The sequence below is a fragment of the Canis lupus genome, chromosome 13 (genome assembly GCF_003254725.2).
Source record: "Canis lupus dingo isolate Sandy chromosome 13, ASM325472v2, whole genome shotgun sequence".
In the NCBI taxonomy this organism is placed as follows: domain Eukaryota; kingdom Metazoa; phylum Chordata; class Mammalia; order Carnivora; family Canidae; genus Canis; species Canis lupus.
In genome coordinates this window covers 29,413,144-29,430,168 of record NC_064255.1, presented here as the reverse complement: position 1 = coordinate 29,430,168, position 17,025 = coordinate 29,413,144, and the positions used below count along the sequence as shown (strand labels likewise).

The 17,025-nt window shown below is 38.4% G+C and overlaps 1 protein-coding gene across 4 annotated transcripts in view; it reads left to right on the top strand.

The window, feature by feature from the left end:
• Nucleotides 1-17,025, top strand: part of DNAAF11 (dynein axonemal assembly factor 11) — a 70,633-nt gene that overhangs the window by 11,294 nt on the left and 42,314 nt on the right. For all 4 annotated transcript variants that reach the window (XM_025450487.3, XM_025450489.3, XM_049092741.1 and 1 more), the window contains exons 3-5: nucleotides 1,470-1,547; nucleotides 9,747-9,919; nucleotides 12,093-12,286. In XM_025450487.3, the coding sequence (XP_025306272.1) occupies nucleotides 1,470-1,547; nucleotides 9,747-9,919; nucleotides 12,093-12,286 (445 nt within the window). The remainder of the gene's footprint in view (nucleotides 1-1,469; nucleotides 1,548-9,746; nucleotides 9,920-12,092; nucleotides 12,287-17,025) is intronic.

Sequence of the window (17,025 nt, the reverse complement as noted above, 5' to 3'; positions counted from 1 at the left end):
ATTCCAAAATCCTCGTTTTAAAAAATGAGTCAGCTGAGGTTCAGGCTAGGTGTTATTTTTAGGTCTATGTGAACACGTATATATTTTCCAAATTTTTAATGAAATATAATGATGGTAAGGGTGATGATAACATAAATCATCATGTTTGATCTTCCTAATATCCATGGAAAATGGGCAGGGGTGTCATTTAAGTGAGGGATACCCTACATGCACATTCCCTAGCAGGGTTTCTCACATTCATGTCCTCTTAGAAAGGGCTGTTCTTTTAGGGTGTAGTGTAATGATTTTAGTGCCAAGCTCTGAAGTCAAATTTCCTGGCTTCACCACTTAACCTTGAACCGTGGATTAATTCTCTGCACCTTGCCAGATATTTTTATTTGTAAAAGGGAGCCAATAGTAATCTTTACCCCATTAGGTTTCTTATGAGGATAAAATGACATCATATATGCAAAATACCTAGAAAAGTACATGGCATATAATAAGCCCTTGACAATGTTAGCTTTGAAGGATCCCTGGGTGGCGCAGCGGTTTGGCACCTGCCTTTGGCCCAGGGCGCGATCCTGGGGATCTGGGATCGAATCCCACATCGGGCTCCTGGTGCATGGAGCCTGCTTCTCCCTCTGCCTGTGTCTCTGCCTCTCTCTCTGTGTGCCTATCATAAAAAAAAAAAAAAAAGAAGTAGACAATGTTAGCTTTGATATTATTAGTGTTTTTAAATGTCCCCATCCTATAGCAATTCTCTGACTTATTTATGCTGTTTTGCCTCTGAGAGCTTCCATATTTATTAAAAATAATAATCCTGTGTGTGTCAGGGTGAGCTTGATTTCAAATAAGGAAAACCCAACTTAATGTGGCTTATCTAAACTGAAAGTCTAGAGACTGGGCAGGCTCCAGAGTTGAGTGGTTTTTTCTGCTCCACCTGTCCTAGCGTGGGCTCCAGTCTACAGCTGGTTTCCTCATGGCTGCAACATGACTGTGGTAGCAAAATGATATCACTTTCTTCCTTTTTCACATCCAGCAGGAGAAAGAAAAAGGCAATCCCCAAGCATGGAATATAGATCTTCGCCTCTCATCTGACTGGGAGCACTTGTGCATGTCCCCTTCTCCATCACAAAGTTGCCAGGAGATTGCCGTCGGCTGGTTGGCCGAACCCTAGGTTCCTGAGGTGTCCTTGGCAAGGGACATGCTATTGCTATGCCCTGGCCCAGCTTGGTTAAGTCAGATTCCCTGGAATTAGAGCTGGCTAGAGACAAGAGCAGAACTGGATTCTATTAGGAAGGATGGAAGAAGACATGATGCTGCATTTGGCAACCAACAATGTCTAATGTCCAGTCCAGGTGTAGACATGAAAAAGCAACATGGTTTTGATAACCGTAATGATGCTTAGATTCCCTCTATCATTTTCGCAGATTATGTAAAAATAGCTTTTATCTTGAAGGTTAATTAACTACATTGTTTGTATATTTCAGAAAATGTTAGCAAACTCAAGAAACTTGAATATTTGAATTTAGCTTTAAACAACATTGAAAAAATTGAAAATTTGGAAGGTAAGAATTTTCTTCTTATATTTTATTATGAATATATTACAACTAAGTTTAAACAGTATCACTTAAACAAAAGATACACTTTTCAAATTAACACTTTACCTGAGACTTATGTTTTAATTATTATGATAAAAAATTCAAACAATAAAGAGGTACATGTATTTCAAAACGGAAAGTCTACTTCACCTCCATCCTAACCCAGTTTCCTTTCCTGGGGTAGCGGTGTTAAAATTAACCCCTGGTTGAATAGAAGGTAGTTTTGTTTCATTTACTTTGTACCAATAGGATCGTACTATGACTTGTTATAAAGATTGATTTCTTCCATGAAATTACCTTGTTCTTTGATATCCAGGAAATGTGGGAGCTCTCTACTAGAATGATTGTACACTGGTATATCTCACAAATTTTCTGCAGATGGACATTTGGGTGGTTTCCAGCATTTTGCTATTATAAGCATGGCCACAATGAGGATTCTTCTACATTTTACTCTGTGTGCATGTGTACATGTTTTTATAGGACACACACTTAGGCATGGAATTCCTGGGTTTAAATATGCACATTTTGAAAAATAATGCCCAGTTTTTGCCCAAAAAGTTTCATCAGTTTACTTTTGTATTGGTAGTTCATGTGAGTACCCATTTTTACACAAGTCATTAACACTTTTTACAAGTAATCTTTTTTTTTTTAATGGGAAGGCATTGTTATCAAATAATTTTTTAAATTTGCATCTCACTGGGGTGCCTGGGTGGCTCAGTTAGTTGAGCGTCTGTGTCTGCCTTCAGCTCAGGTCATGATCCTGGGGTCCTGGGATCAAATTCTGCATCAGGCTCCCTGCTCAGAGGGGAGTCTCCTTGTTCCTCTCCTGCTATCTCTCTCTACCTCTCATGTTTTCTTTCTCAAATAAATAAAATCTTAAAAAAAATAAAATAAAAGTAAATTTGTATCTCATTTATTGAGTGTCCATATAGCCCTTCTGATTTTTATTGAGTATTTGTATTTCTTATTTTGTGAATTACTGCTTCATATTTTTTGGTCATTTTTATGTTGATTTATCTTTTTTTTTATGTGCTCATATGCATTCCAGATATCAGTCCTTTATTTATGTATTCTACATATTTTCTCCTAAATCCACTGTTTCTTTTATTCTAATTATGATGCTAGTATCATTCAGAATTCTTACATTTTAATATACTCAACTTTATTAATCTTTTTTTTCATAGATTCTAAATATAAATGTATTCTATATTAAGTTCTGGTTCTAATGATTGCATTTTTTACATTTAATTTCTTTAGTGCATCTCAAATTTATCATATAAAAAAGAAACCAATGTATTTTTTGGATAAAGAAAATATGACACACACACACACACACACTGGAATATTGGTCATTAAAAAAAATAGGATGTTACCATTTTTGACAACATGAATGGACCTCCAGGGTATTACGCTAAGTGAAATAAGTCAAAGACAAATACTATATGATCTCACTTACATGTGGAATCTAAAAAACAAAGCAAAACGCCAAGCTCAGAGATACACAGAACAGAAGATTTGGTGGTTACCAAAGGCAGGGCTGAGGGGGAGGTAGGCAAAATGGATGAAGGGAGTCAAAAGGTACGAACCTTAAAACTATAAAATAAATAAGTCATGAGGATGTAATGCACTGCATGGCGACTATAATTAATTATGCTGTGTTGCATATTTGAAAATTGCTAAGAGAGTGGATCTTAAAAGTTCTCAACAGAAAGAAAAAAATTCTGTAACTCCTTAAGGTGAGAGATGTTAACTAGACTTCTGTGGTGATCCTTTCACAGTCTATACAAATATCAAATCACTATGGTGTACACCTGAAACAAATATAATGCTGTATGTCAATTATACCTCAATAAAAAATAAGATGAATGTGGAAAATTGAATTTTTTCTCAAAATGTCTCTTAATTGAAATTTTTGAACCATTATTTTTAATTTTTTTTATTTTTAAAGATTTTATTTATTTATGAGAGACACACAGAGAGAGAGGCAGAGACACAGGCAGAGGGAGAAGCAGGCTCCATGCAGGGAGCCTGATGTGGGACTTGATCCCGGGACTTCAGGATCACACCCTGGGCAGAAGGCGGGCACTAAACCACTGAGCCACCCAGGGATCCTTTGAACCATTTATTTTTTAATTGATATATTATTCACACACCATAAACTAACCATTTTAAAATATACAATTCAGTGGTTTTTAATGTACTCATAAGGGTCTGCGCCCATCATCACTATCCAATTCTGGAACATTCCATCACCCCATACAAAACCCTGTATCCATTGGCATCCCTCTCATTCCCTCTTTGCCCTAACCTCTGCTCTATTCTTTGTCTCCACAGATTTTCCCATTCTGAACATTTAATGAAAATGGAATGGCACAATATGTGGTCCTTTATGTGTATAGCATGATGTTCTCAGGGCTTATCCACATGGTGCCATGTTATCAGTACTTCCTTCTCTCTTGCTGCTGAGTAACATTCCACTGTGTGGATGCACTACATTTTGTTTGCCCATTTGTTAGTTGATGGGCATTTGAGTTGCTTCCACTTTTTGATTGTGAATAAAGTTACTCTGAACATTAATGTACATGTTTTTACCTAAACATGTGTTTTCAATTAATTTAGTGTACACCTAGGAGTGGAATTGCCGGATCACATGATAATTCTCTGTTTAACTTTTTTAAGGAACTGCCGAACTGTTTTCCAGAGTAGTTGCACCATTTTACATTCTGACCGACAATTTCTGAGCACTCCAACTTCTCCACATCCTCGCCAACACTTGTTATTTTATGCTTTTATTTACGTGTTTGTTTTTATAGGTGCCATCCTGATGGGTGTGAAGTGGCATCTCATGCTGATTCTGATATCTATTTACCTAATGACTGATGATCCTGGGCATTTTTTATGTGCTTATTGGCCATTTGTGTATCTCATTTGAAGAAATGTTCATTCAGTCTTTGCCCACTTTCTAATTAGATTGTCATTTTATTGTTGAGTTGTAAGGTCTGTTTGTATATTTTGGATACTAAAATATGGTCCGATATATGATTTGTAGATATATTATTTCATTTTGTGGGATTTCATGTCAACTTTCTTAATGGTGTTCTTTGGAGCATAGTCTTTTTTTTTTTTTTTTTTTAATAGCTTTGGGGCACCTGGTTGGCTCTCAGTTGGTTAAGCATCTGACTCATGGATTCGGCTCGGGTCCTGATCTCATGGCTGGTGAGATCGAACCCTGTGTTGGACTCTGCTCAACGGGAGTCTGCTTGGATATTCTCTCTCTGTGTCCCTTCCTGCACTCTCTCTTTCTCTCTCTGTCTCTCAAGTAAATACATCTTTTAAAAAATAGCTTTATTGAGGCATAATTGATATTTAAAAACCTGTAGGTATTTAAGGTAAACAATTTGTTGAGTTTGGGTATATGCACACCATGAAACCCATCACCACAATCAAGGTAGTAGACATATCCATCACCTCTGTTTTCTCTCATCTCCCCTAGAACTTCTTTAAAATGGTTGTACTAGATTAATCTTCCATTTCTCTTACCCTGTATTCCTTATTTAAACCTCTTTGTCTTGTTCTTCTACATTCTGGAAGGTTTCCTGTTTTACTTTGCAGGCTTCTATTTTGTGCTTTTATTTATTTATTTTTAAAATGCCTGGTAACACTTTGTGTCTGTTCATAATCACAAAGGATTTGGCTAATTAGGTGGCTGGTGTGGGCTGGTGTGGGCTTGTTCTGTGGTTGTGAGGTTCTGTTTCTACATCCGGCCTCTCACTTGGCTGCCAGGGCTACTGAGGGCTCTGTGTGAGAGGGCAGGGCATGGTGACTGGCAGGCTTTACTCTGGAGTACAGAGGCCTGGAGCAGAGGCAAGCAAGCTGCCCTCTCCGCCACACCCCCATCTGCCAATAGCTAAAATTAGGCGGACTTTACTTAGGATCTTAGCCTGTTTGCCTCCTAGTGTACAAATGGGTATTTTGGTGGCTTTCAAGGTTATACTTCAACAAAGACATAAGTATTCATCCTATGTTCTTAATTTTCATCCTCAAAACCAAAAACACCAACATGATCAAGGGCCCCAAAGCTATCATCAGTGCTGGAACTGGGAAGATTCTTTCCATCATGGACATTTTTCTGCATTAAACATGGAATCCATCATCCTTCTCCAGCTGCCACTCTACAGCCCCATTCCACATTCTCATGTGGACAAGTGGAAAAACAAAATTTACTCCGTATGCATGTTTTGTGATGGCAAAACGTCAGTCTGTAATGTCAGAGAAATAATTAAAACTCTCACTCTCAGTTGGCTTGTCCAGGGCTTGTTTTTGTTAAGGAAGGCTCTGAAAAGGACAGTTGTTTCCTGGTATGTTTTGTTCATCTGCCACGAGAGGGCAGCAGCGTCACTATTGTCTTTTTGAGCTTTGGGAACGGAGGTCCCCAGCCCTCTGCAGGCCTCTACCTGGACACTTCTTGAGAGCGCCACCTTCCAGCTCTAAGAGGGAGGCCCTGGGTGCAGGGTAGTTGGAGGATATGTTTGGAGGGATGAGCAGTAGGGAGGCAGGATGCGTCATATGGTAAATGTGCTGGTAAATATGCACTTGTTATTTTATTTTAAAGGTTTGAGTAAGAGAGGAGGAAGATGGATATACATACCCAGGCCACCTACTTGAGTAAATCTCAATATAATTTTAAACATAAGATGGATTTTTGCTTGTTTATTTTTATGTTTTGTTGGTTGGCAAAACCTAGCTAGCATAATTCCCCGCGCCCCCCAATCCCCGACCCGTTTTGGATTCAGCAGGATGTAATGAATTGCCTTCTTTTTCCATCCCTCCTCCTTATCCACCCTAACCTGGAAGGAGAGGTGGGGTTTCTAACAGTGTGAGTTTTGCCCCGTCGGGAAATCAATGTTGTCAATTTCAATGACCTTCTCACCCCCATGAGCCCCTGAGGTGGATCTTTGAAGAAAAGGAGCTGGAGGGTGGGACTCCGTTGAAGGAAGGAGTACCTAACTCTGAAGAAGAGGCTTTCTCTAGCCTCACTAGCTCAGCAAGAATTTTTCACTAGGATGGTAGATGTGGTTTACTTTCTTATGGGTAGGCCAAGTAGAAGAACAAGTAAGATCTATCACTTTGAAAAATATAATAGACATTTGGAGGGTCCTTCGTCTATAAAATTACAACAAAATCAAAAATACATAAATTTTTGAACATGTTGAAGTCTTTCAAATGTCACCCTTTTCTTCCTTCTGTCCTTCTTTCCTTCCTCTTCTCAAAATATAGGGAGGCTATTCAGGAGATATGCCATATTGCATGCACAGAGGATAAGAACCTGAGCTGGGCTGTTGACAATAGGATTACAGTAGGTAAGAAGCAGGTGGAAGGGATGTACGGGTTGAGATCTGCAGGGCTTGGTGACTGATGAAGTGAAGGGCCTGAGAGAACAATTTAGCTTAAAACTCAAGTTCGCTGTGACTTGACTCTCTTCGCATCAAAGTCACATCTGATACCAAAATGGCGGTGGTGACATTAGTAGGACTGAGACATAAAGGAGGCAGGAAAACTGTCTTGAGAGGAGAGTGAGAGGAAATATGGAGAATTCTTTTTAGGCATATCTAATGGGATGTCTTATAGGCACTTGGAAACAGGAGTATGACATTCAATTGGATGGTCAGATATGAGATTGTTGTTTGGGACTCATCAGAATTGAAGGACACGACTGTTATCAAGAGAAACATGAGGCAAGAGAATACTGAGTCAAGGATGGAAATCTGGGACATATTACCATTGATGGAGTAGAAAAGTCTGTAAAAGAGATCAACGGGAATAAACATTATAGAAGAGAACAAGGAGAGAGTAGTATCACTGTTTTCCAACACAACTGAGACATTTCAGAGATAATTCATGGTCAATTAGGTAGTGCACTTGATGTGATGAGCAACAGGTGATATATGGAAGTGTTGAATCACTATATTGTACACCTGAAACTAATAAAACACTATGTTAACTGAAATTAAAACAATAATTTAAAAATAAATAAATAAAGCTAAAAAATAAGCTAGAGTTTTAAAAACATTTTTAAAAAAGAATTCATGGTCAGTTGTGCCATACGCACAGACTGTTCTAGTGACATCATGGATTGAGAGGGTCTGTTGGATTTGTCAACGTGAAGGTCCTTGGTCACCTTGAGAGGAACAGACCTAGTAGAATGTTGAGGATGGAAGCCAGGACCAGTGGGCTGGACAACAAATGGGGATAGAGAAAGAAGAACCAGTACATATTGATTTAGGCTGGCTTATAATGTAATGACGGTCATTGCCTACTTCTGGTTCTGCCCGCTTCTCCAGATTCACTTCTTTGCACCAAGAATTTTTTTCCTAGAATGCCCATCTTTTTTCTCCTTGCTCCATATCAGACATAAGCTTGAGGTGAAATGCCAGAGATTTTTTTTAACCACTTTATTCTGAAGACCTGGCTCAGTAACTTGGTCATAGCAGGTACCCAGTAACTCCTGGATGAATGGATAAATGAAGGAATGGAGGGATGACTATTGGGTGAGGCCCTACATCTGGAAGCACTCAGGTAGAACTATCTTATTTCAAAGATTCTGGTATGGGATAAGACTAGATAGGAGGAAAACATGGAATTCTGGACAAGGTGGAGTCAGGTGCTAGCATCAAGAAAGGGTAAGGAATGGGATGCCTGGGTGGCTCAGTGGTTGAGCATCTGCCTTTGACTCAGGTCGTGATCCCGGGTCCTGAGATTGAGTCCCACATCAGGCTCCCTGCAGGAGCCTGCTTCTCCCTCTACCTATGTCTCTGCCTCTTTCTCTGGGCCTTTCATGAATAAATAAATAAATAAAATGTCGAAAAAAAAAGGGTAAGGAAGAGAATACTAGCATTTAATGGAGCTGGTTCCATAGGAGCCTTCAGCAATGTGAGAAAAACCTTGCCCAAGGTGAAACAGATGCAAAACTGTGAACCCATCTGAATCTGCATCATACTGGTGAGGTTAATATATCGGGAACCAAAGTTTGCCCTAAGTTATATAGCCAAAAAACAACAGCAGAAAAACAGGATATAGTCAGGAAATGTATGGGAAGAGTGGAGCATGTAGATATTAGAAGAAATGAGTACACAACAAGGTAGGACTGGGTTTTCAGCTGGAGATGGCTCTTTAGATATTAAAGGCCACAAAATCTGCCAGGTTGGCCTGACAAATACGAGCCAGCCGCGGAGGAGACACCATCCTACCTAGCTCACAGAGGCTGCTGTATGAACCAGGTCAACTCTTCTTCCTAAGTCCACAGTGAGGAACTGCAAACTCTCTGCTCATGGGACAGCAAGCATCCTTCTTCCTCCTTGGAGTGTTTATTGGGTCATTTCTCATCCTAGCTAATGGTTACTAAGCTCTAGGTGGCAAGTATTGTGCTAAGTACATCACATGAATCATATTGTCTTCACAGCAACCCCTGAGTTGGGTCCCAGTGCTCTTAGAATACCACAGATAAGAAGGCTGAACCTTGTAATTTATCCAACATCACATAGCAAGGATGTGACCGAGATAGGACTTGAAATCTTATCTGCCTAATTCTGAAGTCTGCACCCTTAACTACCAAGTTCCCATGGGACGTGAGCAAAGGGCGTTGATTCAGATTTCTGTAGCCCCGGCCATCTCTGTGATGAAGGTGGATGGGGCAGATTTACTACCCTTTGTAAATATTAATTCTGATGCCTAGGTTTTATGAACTGCCTTTCCTTTTTTGGGGGACCCCTCTCGCCATCACCCTTCATGGTGAGATGTGTCCTACCTGGCAAAATTCTCAGAACAGATTGCAAGTGTCCTCTCTAGAGGGAGCTTTGTCCCAATGTCATGTCCACCCCAGCAGCACATAGTGACCAAATCCACATGTTAACCAACCCAGGGCTTGCAGCTACAGGCAGGGAAAGTGATTTCCCCTGGCTGGAGGAATGAAGGGGAAATGCACCTGGAGAACTGAGTCAGGGCTAACCCTTTGAGTTGATATTTCTGAAAACCCACTTCTTGGTAAGCCATGCAATTAATCAGCATACTTAAAATATTGCAACCGTTGTTCCTGCTATGAGCTATTATACACATTTCATTACCAGTGTGATTTTTTTTTCTTTGTTTTCTTTTCACTTCTTTCAACAGGATGTGAAGGGCTGACAAAACTCGACCTGACTGTAAATTTCATTGGGGAGCTGAGCAGCATTAAAACCCTTCAGCACAATATCCACCTGAAGGAGCTCTTTCTCATGGGTAATCCGTGTGCTGACTTTGACGGCTACAGGCAGTTTGTGGTGGCAACTCTTCAACGGTTAAAGGTACGCTTCTTTTAATGATGCAGAGATCTTGGAGAAATGAAAACAAGCAACTGCAATAATGCCTGTTTATTCACAGCATTGTCAGGGAATGTGTGGTTTTAGAGAATGGAGTTTTCCAGAAAATCAAAACTAATCCTTCAATTTACTAAACTTTAATGTTGTTTTAATAGCTTTAATAAACTTTTGCAAAATAAATACATTTCTCCTTTCTTGTTCAGGACACAACAGAGCTTAGCTGAACTATTCCTTGATGAATGCAAATCACAGTCATGGAGGGCATTCATCTTTGCTAATAGCAAACCAGAAGCTTAGAATTTTTGAGATGACTACAGCTATATACCTTTGTAGTACATTGTTTTAAACTACTGTGCTTTTATAATAATAATTATTTTTTTAATCATTGTTTTCTCTTAATGCATTCGTTGGGTTAGTGGTTCTGAGACTTTGCTATGCTTTGGAGTACTTGGGTGGTGTTTTCTGGGCCATACCCCTGAGTTTCTGATTCATAGGTCTGACTTGGCACCCAGGATTTTCCATTTCTAATAAACTCTCAGCACAGATGCTGCTGGTCCAAGGACTCCTTTGAGGGTCTTTACTCTATGTATTAACCTGTTGTGCAGTATCTCCCCTAACCTAATGTTTTTGAAACCTAAGGAAAAACAAATAGTTTCTAGAGAAATCATATACCTGATTTTGTTCAACTAGTAATACTAATTTTCATGTAATTCCGAGAGTTTCTGACCTGTGTGCAGCCCGGTGCTTCTGCAAGAAAATGCATGGATGCATTGGCTTTGTGATTGGCATTTTCTTTTATTTTCAGAGGACATTTGTTTTTAGACTGCTGGGTTGTGCATAGTCAAGATTACTGGATTTATGGAACACATTTCTTCTAATGTAAAATCTTTTTGATTAAGAGAATGAGTGACTCAGGTAATTGAATCTGGAATATATATTTAGAATAGAATGATAAATTAGCTCAAACATAACCCAAGCTGATCATCAGTATACAGTGATGTACTAAAAAAAAAAAAAAGAACTGATGAGAACCAGAATATCATAGAAATGGATCCTGTAGCATACCACGATGAGCCACTTCCCTGGAAGGGGGCCGATCCCCTGTTATTGCTGGGTGTTCAGGATAGAAGCTGGGACAGCTGTCAGCCAGGTGCCTGAAACCTGCAGCCCATCTGCTCCAGCCATTGGAGTCTCCAAAACATACCTTGAATTATTTTTCCAAATATCAAGATAATAATTTTGATTTATAATTTTACTGATCCCGATAATCTTTTAAATTTATATTTTACCCATTCTCTGTGCATTTTTCCTTTTGTATTAGTTTCCTATTTCTGTGGTAATGAATTACCATAAATGTAGTGGCTTAAAACAAGACAAATTTATGCTCTTATAGTTCTGGAGCCAGAAATCTAAAATCAAGGTGTTGTCAGGGCTGTGTTCCTTCTGTCACTCTCATGGGAGAATTCATTTCCCTGCATTTTTGAGCTCTTGCCCCTACTTTCATCCCCAAAGCGAGCATTATAGCATCTTCCAATCTCTCCCTGACTCTGACCCTGACACTTCTCCTTCTTTTCCTTATATGGACCCTTGTGATTCCAATGGGCCCATCAAGATAATTATTCTAATATTTCAGCTTGGAAAATCAGTATAAAAACACCAAGTATAAACGGTGATGAAATAGTTAACAATGTAGTGTATGCATCTTGTTGTGGAGGGTAGAACATGTGCCCTTCTATATTAGAGCCCAACTTTGTGTTAGCACACAAGGCCCTTTTTTGTAGAGAGCATTTGAGAAGTGTCATCGTCATACTTTGGAGCTGTGGTTTGACTTGAGGCTTTGATATTCTTTATATAGTGAGCAGCTATAAAAATCAATATATTTTGGGAGCTTGTAATTAATAATTGGCTTCAACAGAAGACCTACTTATTATTTTGCCAGTAAATATACTTTGTAACTCTGTTACATGTATGACATAAGCATTGGTTTTGATCAAAGTTTCTGATGTTTCCCATTAATTACTTAGCTTTTAATTCCCTATCACTATGGTGCATTACTTCTTATTTCTAAATTTACAATATTCCAATCAAAGTCAAATTCGGGCTGATTCAAATTGTGACTTTTGAATAATTGCACGATGTTGGTTGTTCTTTATTCAAGTGGTTGGACGGTAAAGAAATAGAGCGATCTGAGAGGATTCAGGCATTGCAGAACTTTCCAGTAATTGAACAACAAATCAGAGAGCAAGAGAAAGCTTACTGCCTCAGACGAGCCAAAGACAAGGAAGAGGCTCTGAAGAACCTGCGAGAAGAGGATAAAAATGAAGCTGAGGAGAGGAGTTATGAGGGACAGAGGTATGGAAATGTCAGTACTACTCTACATGCAATCAAATTATGGGAGCTTACTTTCTGCTTAACTTTGGTTAAAAGCAGCAAATGATTTTCTTTTCCCAAAGTGTTCGCAGCATCGTATTTCGGATGACTGATATGAAGAATAATTGTGATGTGAATTTTGGAGGAAACAGTATGAATGTCTCATTGTTTGTGTCAATTCTCTGAGGCTTTCCTTACTTAGGGAAAAAAAAAATGCCTTTCCAAGCTAGCAAATTTAATTTGCATCTAAAATTATCCTCAGATAAATCTCTATAAGATGCACAGGAAAGATGAATTAACAGGTGTAACTTTGATTTATAATAGTAGGGATATTTTAGAAAAGTTAAATGTAAATCACATTATTATAAATCAAATAATTCTGATTGCATCATAAAATATTCTGTTTTGTGAATTATATAATGAATACATTTTAATGTGATTAATAAGCCTCTAAATTTGTCTTTTTTAACAAGCATGAATTTTTCACGTTTGTTTAAGTGAATTGCAGCTATAGTCAGTTGATTGGATTCCATATAGTGAAAGCTTTAAATGTTTTGAAAACAGAATCTCTTAATCTTGAGAAAGTAATAATTATAAAATATTTGAGACACATATAAATGTTTTAAAAACCAATAGGCAGTATCATTCCACCCAGCTTTAATAAATATCAATAGTTTGCATGTTTGCTTTGGATCTTTTTAAAAATAAGAAATAAAATATCCCTGAGAGCCCATCTCATTCTCCTTTCATCTTTAGTTTGTCCACCATCCTAATAGTTAAGTGTGTATCTGGTATATGTGATCCCATCCATATTATAAATATATTTACGATGTAATTATGCCTCCTTGAACAAGAATGGCTTGTTTTTTTGTTTTTTTGTTTTTTTAGCACAAACAGTATCTTTCTACAACTTTGCTTTTCATTCAACGTTATGTTTTTGAGAATTTTGCATACAAAGACAGGTAGAACTAGTTCATTCTTTCTAACTGGGGAATAACATTCCATTGGATGAATCACAGTTTATCCCAGTGGTGATATTCAAAATATCTAACAGCTGGTGACTCACTGACCCTGACGGATCAGGATGTGCACAGGCTCTCACAGCCTGCAGGGACCCCCAGTAGATGCCAGCTGGAGATCAGCCCCCATGCAGCCATCCCTCATTGGATGGCCATTTAGATTGTTTCCCACTTTCATTTCCTTCAGACAACATTACACACGTCTCCTCATGCGGGTATGAAAGTTTCCTTGAGTATTCAGCAGAGATTATACATCACCAATTTGGAATTTTTTTTAAACTTTTATATTCATTGCTCAGTTTTTCTAAACCGTTAATTTATACTCCTATATCAAAAGTATAGGAAGAGTTCCTGATCTTTGCCTACACTAGATAATATGGTATTTTAAAACTTGAACCAACCAAGTTGGTTGTTAAATACACCCAAATGTTTTACTTTATTTGCATTCTTAGAATTACTAGTGGGTTTCAGCATCTTAAATGTCTTCTTCTATTCTAATTGGCTATCCATATTTCTTCTCCTCAAGTCCTCTGCCTATTTTAAATAAGTTGTAAGTTTTCTTCTTACTGATTTATGCTTCTTTTATATTCTAGATGCAAATTCTTTAGTGGTTATATGCTTTGCAAATATCTTCTTCCAGCCTTCGACTTATCTTTATTTTTTAAAATTTTTATAATAAATTTATTTTTAATTGGTGTTCAATTTGCCAACATACAGAATAACACCCAGTGCTCATCCCGTCAAGTGCCCCCCTCAGTGCCCGTCATCCATTCACCACCCCCCCCCCACTTCCACCACCCCTAGTTCGTTTCCCAGAGTTAGGAGTCTTTATGTTCTGTCTCCCTTTCTGATATTTCCCACACATTTCTTCTCCCTTCTCTTATATTCCCTTTCACTATTATTTATATTCCCCAAATGAATGAGAACGTATAATGTTTGTCCTTCTCCGATTGACTTACTTCACTCAGCATAATACCTTCCAGTTCCATCCACGTTGAAACAAATGGTGGGTATTTATCTTTAATTTTTGTAAGTGCTTCCTCTTTATAGAATTCAAAAATAGTAATGTAGTTAGGTTTACTTTTGTTATTTTTTGGTCTCATTTATGAATTTCTTCATTACTCCAGTATCATATGTGTCTATGGGGAATTAACCTTTGATGACAGCATGGGGTTGGGTACCAATCATTTCCCATATGGGGAGCTAATTGCCTGCACCATTATTAAGGTGTTCTTCTTCTGATCTCTAACACCACCCTATTACCATATACTCTCTACTCATGTACTCATGGGTTCATTTCTGAGCCTCCTAGACTGCTCCATGAATTTGGAGCTCACATGGTTTTAATATCTGTAGATTTATGGTAAATCTTGATATTTGGTAGGAGTTATTCCCATTTTCCAAATTTATCTCGGCTGTTCTTAGCTCTTTACTTTTCTCTAAGAAGTTTAGAATCTGCTATTCAAATTCCCTAAAAAATCCCTAGTGTAATTTTGATTGAAATTGCATTTAATTTATATGTTAATTAGGGGTAAGTTGACATCTTCATGACTTTGATTCTTTCTTTGCTGAACTTTGGAATAGCTTTCTCTATTTATTTAGGCTTTCTTCTGAGTACTTCAATAAGGTTTCATAATTTTCTCCATAAAGGTTTTACACCATCTTTTATTAGATTTATTTCTAAGTATCTCATAGAATGAGATTTTTGAAATACTCTTGTAATTGGTTCTTGCTGTTGTATAAAGAGACGAATGATTTCTGTATACTGATATGGTATTAAGCAATCTTGCTGAACTTTTAAAAAAGATACAGTAGTTAGGCTGTAGCTGATCCTGTATTTTCTATGTAGAAAAACACATTTTTTTAAAAAGGTTTTATTTATTTATTCATGAGAGACACAGAGTGAGAGAGAGAGAGAGGCAGAGACACAGGCAGAGGGAGAAGCAGCCTCCATGCAGGGAACCTGACGTGGGACTGGATTCCGGGTCTCCAGGATCACAACCTGAGCCAAAGGTGGCACTAAACCACTGAGCCACCCAGGCTGCCCCACATTTTTTTTTTAATAAATGAGAACTTTAAAAAATTTTTCCAATTCTTCCGCTTTTACTTGTTTTCTTTATCGTGCCTGCTAAGGTCTCCGGGATAGAGTGGGATACCCATTGTAAAAGTGAGAATCTGTCTAGTTCTGACAATAAAAAGAATGTTTCCAATTTCTCATTATAAGTAAGGTTCTGATCATGGGGTTTTGGAAGAGTTAAGTACATGTCCTTCGATTCTAAGTTGATGAAGCATTTTCATCATCACAGATACTGGATCTTATGAAATGCTTTTTTTGCATCTATTGAGATAACTATGTTTGTCTATTAATGTGTGAGTCAAATTCATAGATTTCCCAATATTAAGCCATCTTGAATTTCCAGAATAAATTCACTTGGACCATGGCATATTTTTAATAGATCCCTACATTCATTTTGCTAATATTTTATTTATAATATTCAGACCTATGTTTGTGAGTTTATGCTATAATAGTCTTTTTTTCATTGTATTTTTTCCAGTGTTTTGCATCAAAGTTATAACATTCACGTAAGATGTGTTTGGTTTCATTTCCTCTTCTTGGTTTATACAAGTTTACAAATGTTGAAAATGATCTGTTGCTTGCATTGAGTAGAAGCATAGAGTTGGGTTTCTTGCAGGTGCCTACCTGCCTCCCCACAGAACTGACTGGCTGGTCCTACAGGCATTGGTCCTATGACTGCATTCAGCCTATTTGAACAGAAACCCAGACATTTTGCAGGAAGGTCATTGAAATAGTGAATTATTGACTTGCTCAGAGAGGAGTAGGGGGCTATTCCCCTTTCAAGATCTTTCTTTTTTTATTTTTTATTTTTTATTTTTTTTAAATTTTTATTTATTTATTTATGATAGTCACAGAGAGAGAGAGAAAGAGAGAGAGAGGCAGAGACATAGGCAGAGGGAGAAACAGGCTCCATGCACCGGGAACCCGATGTGGGATTTGATCCCGAGTCTCCAGGATCGTGCCCTGGGCCAAAGGCAGGCACTAAACCACTGCACCACCCAGGGATCCCTCAAGATCTTTCAAGAAGAAACACCACAAAGATGCCAGGGCTGCAAGAAGGAGAGGCAAGCATCTCATCCCTTGTCTAGATCTGAAGCCTGCTTCCAGCCTGGAAAATTGAAAAGATGAGATGTGTCCTGGAATAGCCTAGAGCAGAAGGGTCAGGAAAATGGGCATTAATAGAATCAGCTTATACTTCAAGCATCTGTCATGGCAACGGTTTATGAATATCCCACAGGCCATGTACGTATGGTACAAGGAACTGCACTTGAACTGTCTTTGAAGGGCTGGTGCCCAAGAGAGAAGTGACAATAGGAGACTGTGGGGTGGATTGTCAGTGTCAATAGTTTGTTACACATGCCAGCTGGTGGTATATTGATCACTCAGACAAAGAATGATGAACCTGGAAAGCTATCGTAATGTCTTCAAGAGCCAATATATGTGCTCACAAGAGAAAGCCAATAATAAGCCAAGAATATCAGCCCTAGAGAGAGAGAGCCAACCGCCAAGGTATAAGGGCATCTGTCTCAGAAGAGATGTTTGCCTCCTTCTCCGCATCCATTGTCTCAGACCCACATTTTTGAAGTTGTTGGGGGGACCTGATGAAGAAACCAGTGAGGTGGGAT